This window comes from Eleutherodactylus coqui, chromosome 6 (assembly GCF_035609145.1).
Source record: "Eleutherodactylus coqui strain aEleCoq1 chromosome 6, aEleCoq1.hap1, whole genome shotgun sequence".
Taxonomy (NCBI): Eukaryota; Metazoa; Chordata; class Amphibia; order Anura; family Eleutherodactylidae; genus Eleutherodactylus; species Eleutherodactylus coqui.
In genome coordinates this window covers 6,452,809-6,476,300 of record NC_089842.1, presented here as the reverse complement: position 1 = coordinate 6,476,300, position 23,492 = coordinate 6,452,809, and the positions used below count along the sequence as shown (strand labels likewise).

At 45.8% G+C, this 23,492-nt stretch overlaps 1 protein-coding gene across 1 annotated transcript in view; it reads right to left on the bottom strand.

Moving 5' to 3' along the window:
• Nucleotides 1-8,052: 8,052 nt before the first annotated feature.
• Nucleotides 8,053-23,492, bottom strand: part of MCAM (melanoma cell adhesion molecule) — a 66,866-nt gene continuing 51,426 nt past the window's right edge. Inside the window, exons 9-18 of the mRNA XM_066606099.1 lie at nucleotides 23,242-23,357; nucleotides 20,907-21,048; nucleotides 20,711-20,835; nucleotides 19,471-19,618; nucleotides 18,411-18,440; nucleotides 17,248-17,283; nucleotides 15,594-15,620; nucleotides 14,244-14,385; nucleotides 12,031-12,142; nucleotides 8,053-11,593 (exon numbers count right to left, since the gene is read on the bottom strand). Of these exons, the coding sequence (XP_066462196.1) occupies nucleotides 11,567-11,593; nucleotides 12,031-12,142; nucleotides 14,244-14,385; nucleotides 15,594-15,620; nucleotides 17,248-17,283; nucleotides 18,411-18,440; nucleotides 19,471-19,618; nucleotides 20,711-20,835; nucleotides 20,907-21,048; nucleotides 23,242-23,357 (905 nt within the window). The 3' untranslated portion in view covers nucleotides 8,053-11,566. The remainder of the gene's footprint in view (nucleotides 11,594-12,030; nucleotides 12,143-14,243; nucleotides 14,386-15,593; nucleotides 15,621-17,247; nucleotides 17,284-18,410; nucleotides 18,441-19,470; nucleotides 19,619-20,710; nucleotides 20,836-20,906; nucleotides 21,049-23,241; nucleotides 23,358-23,492) is intronic.

Genomic DNA, 23,492 nt, shown 5'->3' with positions numbered 1-23,492 from the left:
CAGAATTTACTTAGACTGGTGTATACCAGTGTGGATACAGCCTTAGTCCAATCCAGCTAGGTTAACTACATAACTTGAGTTTCCCTACTAGGAAAAGAGACCATTCCCTGTGCAATCATTGTACTTGTGTAGTGACCCAGAGTTGAGGTGTCTTTAGGGTAACTTTTTGTCTGTTCCATGTAAACTGTCTTTTGCGTATATGTGTGTATCTGTGTTGGTTTGTGATCTGTGTGATGCTAACAAGCCGTGTTGTGACAGTCCAGTCTCACTTAACATGTTTGTGTGTCTTGTATCGTGGGATTTTAGGACAAGTTGGGAGGAAGAGCAGAGATGTAGTCGGTGGAGGCGGACGTGTCAGCGGAAGGCTGATGATCGCTTTGCTTCTGCCTGTGCCGACCCATAGACCTACCTAGTCTCGGTGGGATTATCTTCCCCAGGCGCCTAAGCACAGAGCAGCCACCCCTACCATGACAAGTCTTTGGGAGGTGTATGAGAAAGAAGGTGTGCAGCAAGGTCGCAGAAGTAACGTTGCTAGAGTAGAGAGTAAAAAAAACTCAAAACTACAGAAGTACACGGTGTGGAGGAAGAACAGAGTCGAAAGCCATCTACCCAACAGCGAGTGGTACGAGCCCATGTTAGATGAAAAGCCAGGGAAGTGCAAGCGGCCCAAGCACAGTTACTCCATTACCTGCTAACGTAGTCCTTGGGAAGACAACCCTCAGATTACTAGGACAGATAGGAATTGTTCGGAAGAAACGAGAGAGAGAGACAGACAGACAGACAGAGACAGACACACAGAGACACAGAGAGAGAGAGAGATTAATTAGTGACTGAGTCGGCCCTGGTTTTCCTCCATTGTCAAGGGAGAGATCGCAGATCCATCCGTGACGACCATCTTGAAAGCCCCGTGGTCTCACCCCACAACGGCCCGGTCGCCGCACTTGCAACTTTTGTCCTACAGTAAAACATTGGGGGTTGTGTTGGTGGTGTTGTAGTTCTGAAATGTTACCAGAAGTTGTGTTTCGTAGCCCCTGATCTGTAAAGCACACGTGTTCCTTATTACAGGAGCAAGGCAAACTCTTATTTTCTCCTTTACAGCATTCCCATGCTTTAACTTTTTAACACACACGTCTATAGAGAGACCGAAGTATGAACAAATCTGTAAGTGCACAGCGCCCCCGGGACAAACTGCTGCCTTGTACCAGAATCACAAGGAAATAAGGGGAAAAAAAGTATTAAGTTCCACGAGTCTGAAAACAAGTCTCATCATACAGAGGACTAACATTAAAGATTTTCCTTTTTAGTAGGGCATGGCCTGGACGAGCTCTGAGATGGCCACTTGAACTCGGAGCTCCGTGGAGAAGCACTCCTGCAGCGACTATCTGACTGGCCTGAGGAGAGACTCCGGTATGTTTTGTGCACCCAGATCCTACCTGTCACCTAGATGACAAGAGGCCGAGCCTTCCGAGCCCAGCTGGGGCGGCTGGAGGATTTCTTCACTGTGCGCAACAGCACGGGAGATCGGAGTTCATCCCCACTGGCATCCCGGCATCTTTTGCCTAGCCAAGAGAGGAGGAAGTAGAATCATAGAATGGTAGAGTTGGAAGGGACCTCCAGGGTCATCGGGTCCAACCCCCTGCTCAGTACAGGATTCACTAAGTCATCACAGACAGATGTCTGTCCAGCCTTTGTTTAAACACTTCCATTGAAGGAGAACTCCCCACCTCCCGTGGCAACCTGTTCCACTCATTGATCCCCCTCACTGTCTAATATCTAATCTGTGTCTCCTCCCTTTCAGTCTCATCCCATTGCTTCTAGTCTTTCCTTGTGCAGATGAGAATAGGGCTGATCCCTCTGCACTGTGACAGCCCTTCAGATATTTGTAGACAGCTATTAAGTCTCCTCTCAGCCTTCTCTTCTGCTAAACATTCCCAGATCCTTTACCCGTTCCTCACAGGACATGATTTGCAGACCGCTCACCATCTTGGTAAATCAGTCCTAATAAAACGGTTAAAGGATCTGAGAATGGGAACAAGCGGAGCGCTGAGCAATACAAGGAGGAAGCCAGCCTGCTATACAGCACGCAGACACTCAGGTAACTACGCCAGGTAGATCCCCCACAGCCCCTCCATCTATCCAAATTCAGCCCACATGTCCCTCCACACATGTGGCCAAGATGGCGGCGTCACACACAGCAGAAGGCCTCTCCTGCAGCTAGTCCTGCTAAACAGCGTCCCAAAAGAGAGACACTACTTGATGGTGATCCTTCTGCTTCAATTCAGGCTGATATCCTATCATGAATACCCTCAACATGGCAACCTGCATACATGAAAGATGGTATTAGCCCTGAGGGACTCTATGCTGGCCAACTTTAACTCCTCGTCGTCCTCCCTTAAAGCAACAATTGCAGACGTAGGACAGAAAACAATATGGGAGAAATCACAAGGGCCAACAATGAATTAATTGACTCATACCATGCCCTGTCAGAAGAGGTTGAATGCCTTAAAGTCAAGATGGCCGACATAGAGGACTGTAAGAGGCGCAACAATATAAAATTCTGTGGAGTTCCCAAAACCATCACTATGTCTGAAATTCCAAAATACTTAAAGCAATGCTCCCCGATGTAACTTCTTGTGATCTAAGTATAGACAGGGTGCTCCCTAAGCCCAAATTTATCCCTGAAGCTTCAGCTCGAGACGTTATTGCGAGGGTACACTTTTCCACATTAAAGAAGCCTTGATGTCTGTGGAACGCAAAATGAATCAGCAACCAGCTCCCTAATATTACCCTAGCTCTACGCCAAGAAAGTATCCCTTACAGGTGGGGCTTCCCGCAAAAATTTTATTTAAAAAGATGGCGCTACGCATGTGATCCTGAAGCAAGAAGAGGCTGATCCCCTCCTCAACTCATCATCATCATCATCAAGCACGCACATCCAGGAGGCCCAGATTGACCCCAGGGGACTGATCCCATCACCCGAGTCTCGCTAAGATAGATATTGATCTTTTCTACTTGCTCCCCTTCCACAGTTCGGGAGTGCCCGCCCCATGCTTTCCAGGTGAACTCTTCCCCCCCCCAGGTGTTTTACAAGTCCTACACCCTTGATGAGTAAACGGATTATTTGTGTAGATTTTCACATGGTACCAGGCAAAAATATGGACTCCACGGGGCGTCCTGCTAGATTCTCTCCTATTTTACAGCCCTGGCTACAGAAGGAGGCCCTCTAGGACTCCTTTCACTTCAGCAAAGGAATTTACTTTCTACTCCCCCAGACATAGGTCTTTCTCCAGAATAGACCTAGTCTTGGTGGATAGATAGACCATTCCTCAGGTTGGCTCTGCCCAGATAGGCGTGACAACATGATCGGATCACGTCCTGATTGATATCTCCTTATCTCTGGGCCCAGGGGGAAGAGCCACCAGAACTTGGAGAGATAATCCTCTCCTGATGAAACTCCAAAAAAACCAGAAATCCTTTAGGCTTTGGCTGAATATTTTGCTCTCCATAATACTGATGAGCCGTCTCACTGTCTGGAAGGCTCATGAAGCCTTTATTACAGGAGTCCTTATGAAAGCCCATCACAAGAAACAGAAAAATGCTATTTGTATCTACAAATATCTGAAGGGCTGTCACAGTGCAGAGGGATCAGCCCTATTCTCATCTGCACAAGGCAAAGACTAGAAGTAATGTGATGAAACTGAGAGGGAGGAGACCCAGATTAGATATTAGACAGTGAGGGGGATCAATGAGTGGAACAGGTTACCACGGGAGGTGGGGAGTTCTCCTTCAATGCAAGTTTTCAGAGGCCGGACAGACATCTGTCTGGGATGATTTAGTGAATCCTGCACTGAGCAGGGGGTTGGACCCGATGCCCCTGGAGGACCCGATGCCCCCATAGGACCTGATGAGCCTGGAGGTCCCTTCCAACTTCACCAGTCTATGATTCAAGTTAACATGGTTTTAGCACGCATCACTGCGATCGAATCCCTCCTGACTAACTCCCCTTCACAAGACAAAAAAAAAAGTTTTGCTCACCTATTGCTTTCCCACAGTACTCAGGTTAGATGCGGCATGGTTTCTCTGTAGGACCGCTTCGCCGCTCGGTCCCAGCAGCCTTTTGTGCGCAGAAAAGAGGAATCTGCCGGGATAACGCCGGTCTCACTTGTAAAGTCCAACTGCCTTTTATTAACGTGCCATACGAACAGGTAATAATATAGAAGGACGCGTTTCACCTCCTGCACGGAGTCTTCATCACCTTTCTACACTAACAGTTTCCGTTTCCTCTTATATACAAATAGTTAATTAAAAACAAGTGATGTTCATCTGATAGTTAACCCTTAGTAGACTGCGTTCCTTTCAATGTCATGTCACCTTTCCAAAGAGCATATCTGCAGCCGTTCGTGTATTAAATATCACATTAGGACTTTTCAGGAAGACAAGGTAATATATAATATAAATAATGCAAGAAATATATAAATTATAGAAAATGTGTCTATATGTATCCTGACAAACATATACATGTATGTATGAACATGACATCCTACGGGTAGCAGAACTCTTTACATAGATTGCCGATGTACTAGATCAATTCAGACGTTTGATGCGAGGAGATTCCATTGAGGGCCTTGTGGGAGCCAAGATGTGGTTGAATCTGCACTAATGTTCCCAACAAATATAATCTAAAGAGGTTTCATAAATAAAAAAGCATTTTTTCCTTTTTTGATGTAAATAAACATTTTTGGGTGCAATGATGGTTATATTTATACTCTTCTTGTCCTTTTATATTGCTTTTTGTTACATTCTGTTATATTTTTATTATTATTTCTATTTCCTTTACTGCTTTCCCCTCAATAATCCTCATTTTATATACGTATAGAAGTCTGTGAATATCTAGTAAATACACAATAGGTGGCTTCTGATGTCCAATCCCTTAGATCTCGTCCGGTTTGCCTCCCGTTTGAGCACCGTGTCTGGATATATTTTGCATTTTCTTTTATTGATTACTTTTTCTATTCCATAAAATTTGAATTTCTCACTTTTTCCTTACTGCTCTCCTACAAACTGCCTGGCGGCCCCCGAACTCCCCGGAGTCGCATTGTTAATTTGTCTTAAATGTTCCCCTATTGGTATTTTCACCTGTCTGGTCGTGCACCCCACATAGTTGAGATTACACTCAGCACAAGCAATGATCTAGCTTACATTATGGGTATCTCAGCTGATAACGTTTAAATATTACATTCCTTTGTGTCTTCACTGTTACTGAAACGGCTTTTCTTTTCGGCTAATTTGCATACCCCACCGCGCCGCCTCCCACCCCCGAAGAACCCTGTACAGTTCAACCACTGTGATCCGGCTTTCTCAGATAATAAAGCACTAGGCGATAGCAGGTCCCCATGGCTTTTATTCTTCTTCGCTACACAAAGTACCCCTCCTTCCAGAAGGCTGTTTAAACTGTCATCTTGTCTTAAAATAGGCAAGAATTTATGGAATATTTGTTTAATCTTATGGCAGTCATCGCTGTACGGTGGAGAGAATACAATGTTATCATTTTTGATATTAATGATTGACTTGTCCTTCAATGAATCTACTCCGTTTCGATTATTCAGTTTCTTCACGGCTTTATTTAAAGGGGTTGTCCCGCGCCGAAACGTTTTTTTTTGTTTTTTTTAACCCCCCCCCCCCCGTTCGGCGCGAGACAACCCCGATGCAGGGGTTAAAAAAACAAACCGGAGAGTGCTTACCTGAATCCCGGCGGTCCGGCGTCTTCATATTCACCTGCTGAAGATGGCCGCCGGGGTCTGCTCCCTCCGTGGACCGCAGCTCTTCTGTGCGGTCCATTGCCGATTCCAGCCTCCTGATTGGCTGGAATCGGCACGTGACGGGGCGGAGCTACACGGAGTCGGCATTCTGCACGAGCGGCCCCATTGAAGACAGCAGAAGACCCGGACTGCGCAAGCGCAGCTAATTTGGCCATCGGAGGGCGAAAATTAGTCGGCACCATGGAGACGAGGACGCCAGCAAAGGAGCAGGTAAGTATAAAACTTTTGATAACTTCTGTATGGCTCATAATTAATGCACAATGTACATTACAAAGTGCATTAATATGGCCATACAGAAGTGTATAGACCCACTTGCTGCCGCGGGACAACCCCTTTAAGATAAATTTATTGTAGCCCGAGTCCTAAACGAAGATGAAGAGGTGACGGGTAGCATGACGCCTTTCCATTATGACACTTTAGCAGGCAACCTGTACCAGTCAAAAAAATGCCATCTGCTAAGCTGGGAAAAGGAGCTGGGAACACCGGTGTGGCTGGGGGACTGGATTGGAGCTTCTAGGTTGGCCAGACGGGCGTCTGCAGGTGCATTCTTGATAGAAGCCCACACCAAACTGCTGACAAGATGGCACATCACCCCGTCACAACTTGTGAGAAGGGGACTATCTTCGGATCGTGCCTGTTGGAGACAATGTGGTAGGGAGGGCGCCTATATGCATGTTTTCTGGTCCTCTCCTTCCCTGACACCATTTCAGGACGGTGTTTTCTCACTCATTGAATTAGTCACAGGCATAGTAATCCCAAAAGACCCAAAACCCGCTCTGCTGCTGATTGACTTGGACATGGTCCACCCCTTGTACAGGACGTTAGTGGCCCACATTATACTAGGAGCGAAACACCTCATAGATGTTGGAGAGTGAAAACTTACCATCACAAACCGATCCGATTCGCTCAGAACACATATTAACCCTTCATAATAATAATATTCTGAAATATAACAAAATGTGGAATCCACGGCTCACACGGTCTCCATCAGAAAATGTCTGCTGACTTTGTTTACTTTCCGGAAAACCCCATCACACCCCCCCCCACCCACCGCCGCAGTTTTACTTGAATTGTTGACTTTAGGTTCGTTATCCGTTTTGGCAGATCTATGCGCCGCACTACTAGATGCTTTATGTCATACCAGTAAGAACTGTTACCTTGTCCTGATTATGGTCAGCGCAAGGTTACCAAAAATGTATTCTGCTCACTCAAGTTATACGATAATCTGTACCGTGTCGGATAATGATATGAATAAAGAGTTAATGGGAAAAAAAGATTTTCCTTTTTAGCATAAAAAATGTTTTTTTGTTAATGATGTGCTGCATCTAACTTTTTCTCCATGAAATGGCCCCTATATTAGAGCTCGCCATCTAGTAGCATCGGCCTTCAAAACCGCAGCAGTTCATCGTGGCATAGAATTCACGAGGTGATGAAATCCTCCTGCAGGAATATCGGCCCCTGCGGACAGGAAGCCTCTTGTAGTTGCCACAGATTAGACAGGAAGGGGTCAGCGATTCATGCTGCTTGCACCAAATTCTGCCCTCCCATCAGCAACAGAAATCTGGCTCCATCTGACCAGGAGATGTTTCTCCGCTGCTCAGTGATATAAGTTTTGCGCTCTTTTGCCCGCTGGAGTCTTTCTGTTTTTCTTAGACACAATGGCGCAGGAATTGGTCGCATGCTGTTATACCATCCGTGCGGAGGAACGGCGAGTTGTGTGTCCAGACATGTTAGTTGGCGCTCCAGGGTTGTATTCGGCTGCTCCCACCTGCACATTCGCCAACAATTGTGCAGTTGCATTTTTTTCCATTTCTCCACACTTAGAAAGTTTTTTTTAGTTCTACCAGTACATTATATGGTGCGTTAAATGGTACTACTGAGAAACATACAGCCCGTCCCGCAAAAAACAACAAGCCTTCATATAGATGTGTCGCCAGAAAAATGAAAAAGTTCTAAAAAAACATGTTGTGATAAGCCACCCCCCCCCCCCCAAACACGCCCCTTTTGACCTTGGCCAGTATTTTTTGTTCCTTACAAAGGTGGCCACCCCAACCCCGGTCCATCGCTTCACCTACTGGAACGCCTTGATGCATCCCAGGAGTCCAGGCCTTCTGGTGGCCTCTATAGGCTTATACCTGTCTCCTTCCCACAGAATTACTGGATGATGATTGATGATGTTTGATGATGATGATGATGAGATATAGAAGATAGGAACATGACAGAAATCCGGACATTCCAGGATTTATTTCTTTATTTTCACATTCATAAAAAAACATCGGCGAAGCAATATCAGATTCCTCAAATTTACACACAAACCAATGCAAATATATAAGTATATATAATATATTTATATATATAGATAGACTTTATCTCAGCATGATAAGAAGTAACATCTGTAGAAGAGACCCTGTAATGTATAGCCATGTGCTCTTCTGGGGAGGTCGGGAAGTGCCCTTCTTGCCCTGAGGTTACGCATGGATGTCATGTGGGGGGGGGGGGGGTATACGGTTTATCCGCTCCAGCTAATAGAGAGATATAGAAAACTCTGAAGGCGATGAAGACGGGCGGCAGGATTGTCAGTGCATGTTACCAGTGAGAGACATTACTAACTCTGACGGAGCCATATCTGATTGTACTATCGCCGTTGTGCTAGTTCTGTAGAGAAGTAGAAGCTTCCTGCGTAGAGAAGCCCGTCACCCCATCCAGTAACACTACCATAAGGGATTTACGGATGAAACTAACTGCACCTTTAGTTTGGTGCAGCCGATCCCGAAATGTCTTTTGGCTCTTCCTAAGCAATATACAGATTTCTGCTAAGCAGTCTGATGGGCGGTCCGCCTCCGGGACTCATCCGGCTTCTCACCCATCATGTCTTTGATTGACGCCTCCAGCCCCCTCCTGGAGAGGCCAGGCGTTCCAGATAAGCTGCACATGATGGAATTGAGGGCAGTGAACGGAGGAAAGGATGTCTGACAACGGCGCACGGTCACGGCTGTCATATCGGTTCACTGGTTCCTGGTGCTGCTGCCACCATTGGTTGCCAGCTCCCAGTCCTTAGCCTCTGCACCCGTCCTATACTTAAAGGGCATCACGTTCTACTAATCTTTCCCAAACCTATCCCCACACAGTCCTGGCTACATTAGGCTCCTCCCCCTAAGGGTGCATTCATGCGGGCGATCTTCATGAGTGATATCTGACCGATTGCGATATAGTCCATTATCACGTGTGAAAAGATCACATGAGCAATTTTTCTGTTGGACTGAAGGTCTGAGACTGAAGTATCGCTTTATGGCCTATTTTTGGGCCATTCTGTGTCCGAATCGCCCGTTATTTCCAATGGCAGCAAAAAAAACCCCAAATCACATGTAGATGGGATTCTTCTATTTTTCCTATTGTAACAACATGCGCTTTTGTGTCGTGCATGAAAATCCCATGTTGCAGAGATGCGTTTAAGAGCGCGATATTGGCCTAATTTTCTCTGACCGATGTCACTCTCGCCCACGTGAATGCACTCTAAGGCCACGTTTACACGGGTGAGAGAAGCTCAGACTGATGTCACACTCTTAAACCCACAACTTTGCCTGTGAGCGCGATACGTTTAGCGAGAAAAACTCATTGCGTCGCGGTTCGTGCGATTCTCACTAGGAAAATCAATAGAAAAATTTTTTTAAAAAATCACATCGCACTCGTAAAAAACTGGCTTTTACGTGAGACGGCGACGCGGTTTTTAACTCGTCCATAGATAATAATGGGTGCAGAAAGATGGGACCTGCTCCAATGGGAGTGAAGAACAGCCATGTAAAATAACCCATTGGAAATAATGGGTTAATACAACGTGCGACTTCTCTGCGTCTTGCAAACGCACAGACTTCGCGTGATTTCCCTGCCCATGTGAAGAAGGCCTTACGAGGATGCCTCAGCACGTTGGTCCCACCTGTTGTCATCAGTAGTTTGTACGCTCTCCTGGTTTCCCGACTTTTCTGACTTCTCCGTCCCTGACCTCGGCTACATTTATTGGACCCCTCTCTGCCCGCTGCCTGCCCCGACTCGGGCTGTTTACCGTATTACATCGGTTCTGCCAGCCCGAACCTTTATCTGACTCCAGTACTGAAGTATATGCTGCCTGCCCGAACCTCTGCTGAGTCTTCTGGTTTCCCGACTTTTCTGACTTCTCTATCCCAGACCTCGGCTACATTTATTGGACCCCTGCCGGCTGACTGCCCCGAATCGGACCGTTTATCATATTACACCAGTTCTGCCAGCCCGATCTTGTACTGAAGTATATGCTGCCTGCCCGGACCCCAGCTACATCCCCTGGTCTCTGTCCACACCCTCAGGTACTGCGACTTGGTCTTGTGTAACATCTGCTGTCACACGCCCCACAGACTAAATCCCAATTGGTGGGGTGAAAAGGTTAAAACCAGGGTACCCCAGTTGCTGGCCCCAAATCAATGCGTGTCAAAGTAGATCCACATCCACTCGCTTACAATGTCACTGCGCATGCGCCGGACCCCCAAGTGCGCCGATGGAACAGTCTGTCCGCTGGAGCAGTCTAAGTGGTTTCTCTGGCAGAAGGCGTCAATCAACATCATGATGGGCAGGTGTGAAGAAAGAAGGAGGAGACGCCGGATGAGTTCTGGAGATGGAGCACCCGCGGGAAGATCTGTCGGTGGAACAACATGAAGGTGCAGTTGGTTTCATCTGTAGGTCCCACATCTTCTGATAGGATCACCTGGAGGCACTAGTGTCAGGCGAGACTCTCTGTTGAATCTTCCCTTTGATTAGAGGCAGACAGATTATTGACATTCATTATATTTCTAGAACACTCTGTACGGTATTGATTCCTGATCCAGCAGCTCTACCGCGGCCACCATGAATATTGTACATCATAGACCCCAAGCTGTGGACAAGTTTTCCCTTTGTCACGTGAATGATAAGGAGATAAATCTCCAGGCTGCCTATTTGCGGTCTGAGTTGCCTTAGGTCAGTTGATAGGCTGGATATCCTCAGGATAGGCTATCAGTAGTAGATCAGCAGGGATCTGCCCGCCATTCAGCTGTTCTCTGGGCTGGTGTGTTCATGCAGGAAGCAGAGAGCTCTGTTCCCACTGCAGTGGCCAGGCTTGGTATTACAGGCAAAGTTCCCATTGAAGTGAACGGCCTGTAATACCAAGTGTGGCCACTGCAGTTGGAATAGAGCTGTCTGCTTCCTACAGAAATCAACTCAATGTATGGGCAGACCAGTCCAGAGAACATCTGATCAGCGGGGGTCCAAAGTGGTGAAATCCCACCAATCCTGAGGATGGGCCATTGATTGTTTACAACCCCTTTAATTTTATATTTCCTGAAGCAATAAAATGTCACATTCATCAGAGTACAGTAGATCATTGAAGTACAGTAGATCACATCTGCCTCAGGAGTCCATTCATGTCGCAGCATTGCATTAACTGACCGTGTAAATTGCCCGGTGCTACATTGTACATGATAACCGGATCATATGGGGCAGGCTACATTTAAAGAGTCACTAAGGCAGATTGGAGACCGCAGGGGTCAATATTGTGTCTCTAGTGAATGTCCAGTTGAAGCAGAGGGTCCAGGCGAAGAGTTCCTATAGTTCTGCCGGCTGTTACAGTGTGTCGGCGGATTAGTCAGGGAGATTTCTGGTGGGTTGATTTCATAACCTCCACATTTGCAATAAACATGGAGACGACGAGAGTCATTCAGGGTTCTGTTGTAGTTTCAAGCGATTCAGTTCCTCAGGTCCATGTATTTTTCCTTGAAAGTGAAGAGTTAAAACACATCATGAAATATTACGGTTAGCGACTGGCCACAAAACAGAAATGCTGCGGATCTGCCATGCAAATTTGCATATAGAGAATCCACAACGGGATCCAGTAGCGGCAAGTAGATCAGATTCTGGGAGTCTCTTCATATGAGAGATTCCTGCCGCAGCATTTGCTGAGAAATCCGCACCGATCGGCATCACATTCAATGGGAATCCGTGCCAAATCCACGTGTGGCGAAAAAAAGTGGCACGACTCTACTTGACGCGGATTACCTGCTAATTCTGCAGGCGGGTTCACCCATTGAAAAGAGCTAAATCCACATGGCAGCGCCTCATAAAGGTGGGGTTGTTTTTGGCACAGAGCGTACATTAATAGCTCCGCCCCATAGTGTGAAACAAATTGGCGTTTCATTGGCCTCTAAGTTACCTGCTCCACCGGCAGCTTCTTGTCTTGGGATCCTGGAAGGAGGACGGATTCTTCCGCCGGTGAGTCCGGCTTCATCTCCACAACTATGTGATCTTTTTCTCCCGGCTTCGTGCTGGAAGTTAGAAAAGGATGTAGAGAAATAAGAGCAGCAAACAACATTGTAACAACTTGGGCGCAGAGGTCCGATTGGGTTTAGTTAGTTACATGTTAGAGAGGGCGGAGTCTCCTCGCTCCCACGGACCATACATTCGGCGCCGTTCGCCGGCCCGGGGATTTGGAGGAGTTTAGTTATTTTAAAAAAAGAAAGAACTTTGAAGCGTATTTTTAGTATTCTGATTTGAGATTATAACCAGAGCTAATCAACAAAATCGGATGTCACATTCGTGTTTCTCGACCCAAAATGAGGTAGTTTTACTATTTTGAGAAAGGAACACATTTCAAAGTGCGTTTTTGTTGTCAGTGTGGCCTGTAGGGGGCGCATTGAGCACCTGGTAGGTCATGCTGCATTTTTTTTCAAGCGTGTGAGAAAAGCGCAGGAATGAGGGGCGCAATGTAAATGAATGGGCTTTCAGCACTGCATATGCCGCCCGCGTGAGTGACCGAACGCACAGGCAGCAGCGGCTTTGGGCTGAACATCAATAAACAATCTATAGGAATCCGTATCGATCTCCGTTTTTACAGGTAATCTATTAATCCACGCCTGTGCTTGCGATTAACGATCCGCGCCATATTACAGTATTTGTATTGTATCTGTCAGTTGCTTTATGGAAGAGATGCCACAATATAGGAAGATACGTCCCACCGCTGGGACCTCATCTACTGCCGGCACAGGGGTTCTCCTGCCAACGTCCTACTGCTGAGGCCACATCCAGGTGGCACTCACTGAAGAGGCGGATGTGCATGCCCACGGATCTCTCCATTTACTTCCATGGGAATTACAGCTGCATTAGCAATCTGGTGGCAGCCGGTGATAGCGCCCTCTTTCTGCCACATCTAGTGCAGCCAGTGTTCCTGTAACTTTGAACTTATGAACTGCTTCCAGCTGTATCTCTAGAAACATTCTGGGCCTCTGTATCTTTTTGTAGCCTTTTCCTTGTTTCTATATGGCAATGATCACTTCTCCTAACTATTTGGACCACTCTCTCAACTTAGCCATATTTCTAACATGCAATCAAACATCACAGTCAGCAAAGCCCTCGCCAGTCCAGCTATTTGATGTGTTTTATCTCAATCACACCTGATGTAACTAATGAAGCCCTTGATTAGTTGTATCAGGTGCACTTCAGGCAACACCTGATTGGCCATTGTGTGCTTTAATTCTTTGCCTCTCTGCCTGACATGGCTTGGTTACAGGATTGTTCTTGTTTGATTGTTTTTTTTTAAACAACTAAATTTGTAATTGGGGGGTATAATTCTGATTGCAACTGTATAGAGTCGTGGATCTGCCACAAGTATCTGTGTCTAGGATGGGGATACAACTTTAAGTGTAAAGCCTGATTCTGAGTCATATCACACGAGACAATAATCTAGTAGGATAATATGCGGGTGACTCATATCACGCAGGATGTGATTGTCCTGCACTGATTGTCATGGGGATAACGAATGAAAACAAAGAGACTGATCTTATCCCGGAGTCTTCAAGATTCTGTGTTTTTGTGCAAATTAGGAAATGAAAGCAGAGACGTGACAGAGACGTCAGAGTCGTAAAGCCTGTAAATAGGGAAGTCGTATCGCAGGTAAAGGCCCATTTAGACACAACGATTATCGCTCAAAATACGCTCAAAAGCCATCTTTTGAGTGATAATTGCTGTGTCTAAACGCGTGGCCATCGTGCACTGTTCGTTCATCGGTGATTTCTAGCATGCTAGAAATCACCGATGACTCTTATCAGCGCCGCTCGCTGATTTTCTCAGCAGGTCGTGCTATAGCATTCTTTCAGCTGGTATCCCGCTGGCAGTTCTCAGCGGGACACCAGCTGAAAGCGCTGAGAACAATGCAGCTGTTCACATATACAAAACAGCTGCTTTGTTCTCAGTTATCGCGGCAGTATCCCGCTCCCCCTCCGTAAACTCTTAAGTAGCTAATTAGTTACTTGGAGTTATGCAAAGATGATCGTTCAAAACGGTCACTCAAACTGTCGTTTGAGCGATTATCTTTTAGTGTAAATGGGCCTTAAGACTGCAGCGCCGTTGGTCAGTAGAAACCGTACTCACATGTCTTTTGTTCCAGAGCGTCCACACGGAATGCGACCCTTCTTATACAGGAAGTAGAGCACGGCTCCCAGAACTGCCAGCAGAAGGATGCACACGATGACAGCCACGATCACCACGCCATAGCTCTTCTGAATGATGGGCTCTACACACATAGTACATGTTAACCAAAACATCAGAAAATGACCTCTTGTATAAATCAGGTTTTTAAGTTAAACAAATCTTTACAGAATTTTGGTGATTTTTTAAAAATTTTTTTGATGTCACGATCTATTTTTTTAAAATTTCTTGAAATCCTGCAGTTCTCACGGTGACCACCAAGCCTAATGATAGTCTGACACTTCCTGCCTGTGGTGATAATGAGATGGCAGCTGAGAAGTTTTCTCTGCAGAACAGGATTATACTGAGAGGGAACACCTTTATACAGATACACAGGACCCACCATTCACAAAAGGTGATGTCACAGCTCACCTCCTCCCCTCCCTGCACAGGTCACAGAGCATACTCCCAGAACCCTCCCATAAAAGTCAATAGATGATAGTCACAGCACACCTCTCTCCCTCCCTGTACAGGTCACAGAGCATGCCCACAACACTCTTCCATAGAGTTCAATGAAGAACTCATTACAGTGTTCTAATAAATGAATGGGTCTGCTCTGCGATATCAGATACTTCTCACGGACTAATCTTATAAGGCCTCATTCACACTATGAAAAACCTTTTGCGGATTTCAAATCTGCATCATAAATCTGCTCAGTTACTGCGGATCTCTGATGCAATTTTTCATTTGCAACTCTTATTTTCCACAATGTGAATTTCAAATGAATGTGAGCGACGGCGCAGGCGGCCCGAAGAGGCAATGAGGGCAGAAAATACACGGGGGGACATTTGGAAACGCTTTCATGACAGAATTCTGGTGTAATAAGTGACACATTTTTTCTTAAGTCCCATTTGCACATTAATTTGTGACGGTTTAGGTTTTTGTACCAGCATCACCACTTATCACAGTCGGCTGCGCTGATAAGATTCTCTGTGCCTGTGTCCTGCTGTGAATTCACAGCGGGGCACGGGCTGTAAGCGTGCAGAACAATAAAGCTGTTTGCTCAAAACAGCTGTCTTCTTCTATTAGTGGCCGCGGCGGTGTCCCGCTGTGCCTGCATGGCTGTATAGTAGCTACTATAGAGTATGCAAAGATAATCACTCAAAACCGTCACTCAAACTGTTGTTGGAGGGATCATCTGTCAGTGTAAATGGGGTATTAGACGGGGGTGGGGGAATACAATTTATCGACCTAAATCCCGAGCCAGTGCTCCTGGCAGGAGTAGCGCCCGTGGTCGCCGTTGGTCCTTCTTACCTGGAGGCTCTTTTGTGGATCCAGATCCTGTAAGGGAAATTTAGAAATTGATGAATTCTATACATTTCCAACGGCCCTGGGGTGACTCTGGGGGTCACAATGATTACCACAGAACCAAACTTAGCTTTACATTTGCTCTACTACTCTTAAAAAAAAATAACATTTTTTGGACTCGATGTGAAATATACTTTTGGTTTGGATTTTTCATATATATATATTTATGAAAAGTTTATGAAATAGTTAATAAAACTTTTTTTTCACTCTTTTTTAATATATTTTTTTATTTCCATTGGGAACTTGAACTGGTGATCATTTCATCGCTCATTGAGTATAACGCATTACCATAGTATTGCATTATACTCTATTTTGATAAGCAATCAGTCATGGTAGCCCTGGGGGTCTTCAGAAGGCCCCAGTCTGTGATACCAACCAAACAGCAATTTGAGATCTCATTGTAGGGGGGCTGTTCGAGACCCCTAACCACCAATTGGGTCATTTAAAGGCTTAACAGCTGTCACTAGCATTCACGGATGTTGCATGCGGATGTCCGCTGTCAAACACAGCTGGCACCCACCATGTTTGGAGCATGATCAGCCTCTGTACAAGCCCTGCGTGTCAAGGATGCAACTATATACCCTAGGATGTGAAGTAGTTTAACCCTTTCCCATCCAATTTGTATCCTGGTTTTCCTAGGGGGGCTTACTCTTTTTCTGCTCTTATAAAATGGCGCCATCTGCAGGCTAAAGCCAGTACTGCATGAGGTGACACGTTGGATAGGCTCCGACAGCAGAGAGGCTGGCAATATACAGTAGGAAAACCCCGACGAACGTCTTCCAACATCGGAGCTGTACAGCCTTAAATTATAATGTCTTCAGAGGTCAGACAGTGGATTGGAAAGGGTTAAGGGGATGTGCAGTTGTAAACTAGTGGAGGCTTATCTTTAGGGCAGACCACCGATAGTAGATCAGTGGGAGTTCACCGCCTGGTAACCCTTTTGATTAGCTGTTCATTGGGCCAGTGCCCTTGTGCACTGAACTGACTTCTGCAGGAAGTAGACAGCTCTGTTCCCACTACAGTGGCCAGGATTGGTATTGCAGGCCATTTACTTTAATGGGAACTTTGACTGTAATAGCAATCCTCACCACTACAATGGGAACAGAGCAGTCTGCTTCCTGCACAAGCACAATGGCCTGGCTAACAAATGATCGTAGGACGTCTCCGGTGGCAGACTCCCCTGACCTGCCATTGATGGCTTATGCACAGAAGAGGCCATCAATAGATTACAACTGGTTCCTCTTCAAGAATGTACAAGCAAAATACATAAATAAGTGTTCTCATTGCAACTTGTCCAATTTAACCCTTTCCCATCCACTGTCTGACCCCTGAAGACATTATGATTTAAGGCTGTACAGCTCCGATGTTGGAAGACGTCCGTCGGGGTTCTCTTACTGTATATTGCCAGCCTCTCTGCTGTCGGAGCCTATCCAACGTGTCACCTCATGCAGTACTGGCTTTAGCCTGCAGATAGCGCCGTTGTATAACAGCAGAAAAAGAGTAAGCCCCCTAAGAAAACCAGGATACAAATTGGATTGGAAAGGGTTAATCCAATCTTAGCAACGGCCATTAAAGGCCGCCGCACAACGTACTTCCTCACCTCTTGCGTGGTCGGGTTCTTCTGTGGCTTTCGATCCTGTAAAACAAATTTGTACAACCTAGTAATTCTCCAAGTGACGATCCTAGCAGGGCGGTAACTATAATGGGTGCGGGTCCGCTGAAGGCTCGGGGGGCTCATACTGGTGGACGTAAGGGAGGCGATCACCCCCAGCTTGAATCCTCCTAGTGACCCCCTACAGGTTGGCGGCCGGCACCCCATGCGCGTGTACAGGTAGCACGGAGCTAAGGGCGGCCATATAGATGCCGATGGGGGCTCGTTACCGAGGTGTCATCTGTTTACCCCAAATACAGTTTCTTCTTATCTATTCTTACTTCATGACTCGCTTTATGTAATTCCGCCGCCGTCTATAATAATTGCGCCGGACGCGCCGGCGGAGAACATTTTCATATGACAGGAAAAGAAATGAGAAAGATGTCAGAAGTGATTCAGATTTTCTGCTCGGCTCGTTTGCTGCTAGAGCCCCGTGAGGGGTAGCAGGCGGCCATGTTGTTCTTGTGCGCCTGCAGATAAATGATCGTTATCTCTTATCTCAGATTGTTCCGTGTTCCATTGTGAATAACAGCAGCATTATTTCCTTTATCGAGAGGAGATAAAACAAGAGAAACCGATCCCAAAACTGCATACGGCCTCTGCATAACTGCACACTGCGGTATTACAGGAGAGGGCCGCTTCAGACACTTCCAATTGCAGGTCCCCAGCTGATATGGAGGTGAGCAGGGGTGTAATGATGGCAACCGGGGAGCCCACCTGGATCCATGGCAAGCCTCATCAGCACTACTGCATTTAGCTACAATGGGGGGCACTATTACTATATGGGGGTACAATGGGGGGCACTATTACTATATGGGGGTACAATGGGGGGCACTATTACTATATGGGGGTACAATGGGGGGCACTATTACTATATAAAGGTGCAGTATGGATACTATTACTATATGGTGCTACAATGGGGGCACTATAAGTATATGGGGGTACCATGTTGGCAATATAACTATATGAGGGTACAACTGGGGCACTATTACTATATGGAGGTTCAATGGGGTGCAAAAGATCTAATTTGTCAAATGGGTGGATTTAATTAAATTTAGCAACTTAAATCTCCAAGTACTGTCCCTGACAGAAGTAGCAGTTAGTTTTCTTACCTGTGATGGGGTCTTCCATGGGTTCAATCCCTAGAAGAGAAAGTTAGAAATTTACCATTTTTTACCCTCAAACGGTCCAGTGGATTCAAGTGTAAGATAAAATCTTACTATAGAGAATGATTCAGGCTCTGCATATAAGCATACAAGAGGAGGCGGTCCAAGAGATTACCAACCACCCCTGTATACACCGCTAGCTGTCAGTCAGTGATAGGACCGCCCAGTGGACTCCGAACTCCAGAATTAGCAGAGATTAAAATCCATAAATCAGAAGTAATACCCAGCCTGTTCCCATAACACTACATATCAGTCTGCTCGGCTCCTCCTGATCTATAGCCAGCTGTTGGTAGATGGACTGCATTTTATATGTGTTAGGTTCCCAATACACCTTATCCATATGCAAATTACTTAAAGGGGTTGTACCAGGATAACAAATTATCCCTATCCACAGGATGTGGGATAACTTGCTGATCATTGAGGGTCTCATCGCTGAGACGCCCACTGATCCTGAGAACAGAGGTCCCGTCTCCCCCCATCCTCTTCACTGTGAGCTTACAGCACCCCCCACAGTGAGGAGGAGACTGAATGGGGTGATGGACATGCAAGCATGCTGCCACTCCATTCACTTTCAATGGGACTGCTGGAGAGAGTCAAGTGGCATCGCCTCGGCCATGTCCGTCAGACCCAGTGAATTGAATGGAGCACGGACCACACATGCTTGGCAACACATTTTTATGTCACTGTGGGGGGAAGAAGCAAACCCTACAATGACAGGCAGAAGAGAGGGGGACACAGGAGTCCCGTTCTTGAAATTGGCAGGGATCTAAGAGGTGAGACCACCATGGATCAGCAAGTTATGCCCTATCCCGTGGATATCTTGTGGATAGGGGATAACTTGTGGTACAACTCCCTCAAGGTAAATTAATTTACAGGTGTGATTTGGGAGGGGGGGGGGTGTTAGCATTTGGTAGAATATATATGTTATATATTGTACTGTCTGCCAGAGATCTATATGTTCTATAAAGTACCCAGGGCGATCGCTGATTTGAGCAATCAGACTTACTTTCCTGTAGATGGATATATTCAATGCTGCTATTCACTTCATTCTGGGCCTTACACGAAATTTGCTCATCGAAATGTTCTTCAGTCACCATGAAGGTCAATTCACTCACAATTTCATTATCAGAAATATTATGAACTTGACCTTCTACCTGCGGAGTTAAACATATAGGAAACTTAGCAACCGGAAAATGCCTTTAAAACAAAATAGTAATTTTAGCGATTTTTTTAATGTTACCAGAGGTGGGTGTGGCTTACTGGGAGGGGCGTGGTCACTCCAAACCAACAGATTTTCCTATTATTCCACCAGATATCTACTCCAGTCGGCGTATAGATTTCTTTTTAGGTGAATGGGTGCCTCTTAATACATTACTTTATTAATTTCCCCCCAAAATGTTAATGTATACATCCTCAAAAATTGTATAACCGTTCTCCAGCACTCCAAGAAAAATGGTTTAGATTAAAAATAACTTTTATTACATCAAGATAAGAACAATGTGGAGGAATAAAATACAGTATAGGTACAAGAGGGACCCTCTTACCTGTTTCAAGCCAATTCATCCCAACACTTACTCATTGGCTATGGTAAGTTAGCTCAAAACGCGTAATAGGGTCGCTCTTGTTTTTATACTTTATTCCTCCACATTGTTTTCAGCTTGATGTAATAAAAGTTATTTTTTAATCCAAACCCTTTTTTCCTGGAGTGTTGGAGAACTGTTTAAGAAACTAGAAGTCTAATTCTGGAGCGGCTTGGATCTACTTCCATCACTGTGGACTTATGATGTCTAACGGAGGCGAGTTGGTCATTCTATATATTAATGTGTAGAAGTAAAGGGAACATTATAAACCAGCTTAATATATTATTAGACCAATTACCTCACGCTTATAAAGTTACAGAAGTTGAAAAAAAATATACAGGTCCATCAAGTTCAACCGTATATAGGAGTTCTGCTGCGGATTTGCAAGCAGATCCGCATGTGGTTTTAGGCTAATGGGGCTAATCCATATGTAGCCACCAGACACAAAAGAACGCACCAAGAATTGACATGCCAATTCTTTTTTTCAAAATCCACGTTGCATGATCTGTGACACTGATCCCCGTTGACTTCAACAGAATGTAATTTCGATATGGATTTTGGCTTGGAATCCGTGTTCATGTAAATGGAGCCTAAGGATGCAGGTACTGATGCCGAGCCGACACCATGGAGCTCACAGAGCCATAAGTAGTGACAATATTGCGTTACCTCTGAGCCGTTCATATACCAGGTTATTTGAGGCGTGGGGTGGCCGACTGCTGTACATTTCACGGTCAGCATCTTGCCATCTTCTACTTCCACATGTTGTGGGGTCACAGTCACTTGTGGTCGCCCTACAATAATAGATACTATTAGATGGGATAAACTGGGAACTCGGATTGTAACAAATTAAAACCTCCAATACCTTTTATTATTACTTTTAGCTCCTTGGTCCGTGTAAGTCCTGGCACACCGGTTACGCTGGCAACACAGGAGTATTGTCCTGCATCGGTGAAATCATGGATACTAAGGCTCAAGTCGGAGCCATTGGCTATGGTGCTGCCATCCTAAAAATGATCAAATTACACTAGAGGTCAGAAATAAGATGGTACAAATTACAGACATCGGATAATTGGTGCATCCACGATTTAATGCAATAATGAATAAGAGGAAGACAGAAAATAAATGAATGTAAAAGGGGTGATCTAGTAGCCGATTACATTCTCAACATTTCGCCCCTCCACTCAATGGGTCAAAACTGATGCAGTTACAATCAAAATTATGCAACCCCCATTGCAAATTATTGGAGCCTCGGAATCAGGTCGCAGGCACACAGGCGGGTTGGATTCCGCATGCGGGAGCCCGCAGAGGAATCAGACCCTGTGCCTGGCCGGCATTCACGCATACCTGTATTGTCTTCTTCTTTTCTGTGCTGCGGATGGTCCGCACGGCTCGCCGTCAGACATGCGCAGCACCAATTTTTTTTTAAACTCCCGCCTTTTCTGTAAAATCTGCGGCCCGTCTGCAACGTCAATTGCAGACAGGCCGCGGGTCCGACGGCTTTCATTGACTTAAATGAAAACAGTCTGTGCGGAATCCACAGGAAGATGGAGCATGCTGCAATTTTTCATCCCCTTGTGTGCATGAAGAATCATTTTTGCATTGCATGCTATGGGCGGTATTTGCTGCGGAATCCGGAGGCAGATGCCTGCTCCAGTTTCCGCAAATCAAATCCGCTGTGTGCATTCAACCCTACTTAATTCCATGAACAGAGTCCCTTCTAAGAGCACACATTTACAAATCAGGTGTTATCTCAAGCACACTTGATGCTACTAATCAAGGGCTTCATTAGTTGCATCAGGTGTGCTTGAGATGAAACACATCAAATATGTGGTCAAAAACCCTCTAACTCTGCGGAAAAACAGCAGCAAGATCTGGTGGCAGCAAACACGGAGGTTTCTAAATGCTGAATATCCGATCTCCAAGTCATCCATCTCTACTGATCTAAAGACACAAGAAAAGTCGCCTCCCACATGCTCAAAACCAAATAAGTAAGTCACAGAAGTTTGGGGATTAGGCTGAAAAGAACCCCCGGCCTACAGTGAAGCATGGCGGCGGCGGCTTGCTGATGCTCTGGGGCCGCTTTGCCTCCTCTGCACTGGAACCTGTTGTGTTGAGTTATTTATATTGTTGTTGATTGTTTTCATTTTCTTGCAAACATCTGAAAGTTTGTAAATTTGGAAAATAAACTCAATTTGTAACGGGGGTTGGATCATTTTGATTACAACTGTAGATTTGTGGGGATTTGACTGCTGGGATCGCCATCGATCGCTGGAATGGAGCTTCTGATATCCCTGAATGAATGGATAGAGTGTGGGTCTCATGTTCTTAGCACACATTTTGATCAAAACATGGAGTCCCATGCTCCATGTCCAGACGACCTCCATTCAGACAGGTCATACTGTGAAACAGACTCGCCTCTTCCTAGACTCAAGTTTCAAATGCACTTGGGAAAAGAAGAATCCAAGTCATATACAGTATTCTAATTAAAACACCTGAGACTGATTGAGAACTAGAGTGCCAGACAGGCATGGAGAGGGCCTTCACAAATGCAACATGGGGAAATGACTGCCTCCACATCTGTCCTACTTCCTAGTTCTTCATGAGTCCCAGGTGTTTAAGGCTGGCTGCATACGCATGGGTTGAATTCCGCATGCGGGAGCCTGCAGCGGAATCTGGCCCTGTGCCTAGCCGGCATCCGCAGATACCTGTCTTCTTTCTTCTTCGTCTAAACTGGGGATGGCCCCGGCGGCTCAGCGTTGGACATGCGCAGTACAGATTTTTTTTTTAAATGTTTATTTTTCCCACACTGTCACAAAGCAATGACTCAGAATCCATGAACAGTGCGCAATGTCAATTGCAGATGTTGGACAGCTTCCATTGACTTCAATGGAAGCCGTCCATGCGGACACCGCACAAAAATAGAGCATGCTGCAATTCTTCTTCTACAAGCGGAAATCGCAATTCGTTTCTGTGTGTGCGCAGGAAGAGTCGATATTCCATAGCTTGAAACAAACGGTATTTGCCGACCGCAGATTCCGCAATCCAAATCCGTTTGTGTGCAGCCGGCCTTAATTTGACTATATGGCACCCGTTGGGCAGTTTTATATGTGAGTGCAGAGGCGCCCGTTTTTACTGCCAACCTGAGGAGGTGTCAGCAGTTTTAGAAGTCATCAGCCTGGATATCGGTCACCACTCACCCGTGTCCAGCGGATATCTGTCTGAGCTGATGCATTCACAAGGCAGGAAACGCCAAGAACACTTCCCAGCTCCACACTAACAGGCGACTCGTGAGAGAGCAGAGGTGGATCCAGATCTAGGAGAATGGAGAAGACATCAGGGTTAAAGGCTTCCTCCACACTTGTAGGTCACATTTCTGTTGCTTTCTGCTGTCCTCTTCTATCCAGGAGAAGAAAACGGAAATCTGATGGACCCAACGGGAGGACTATTC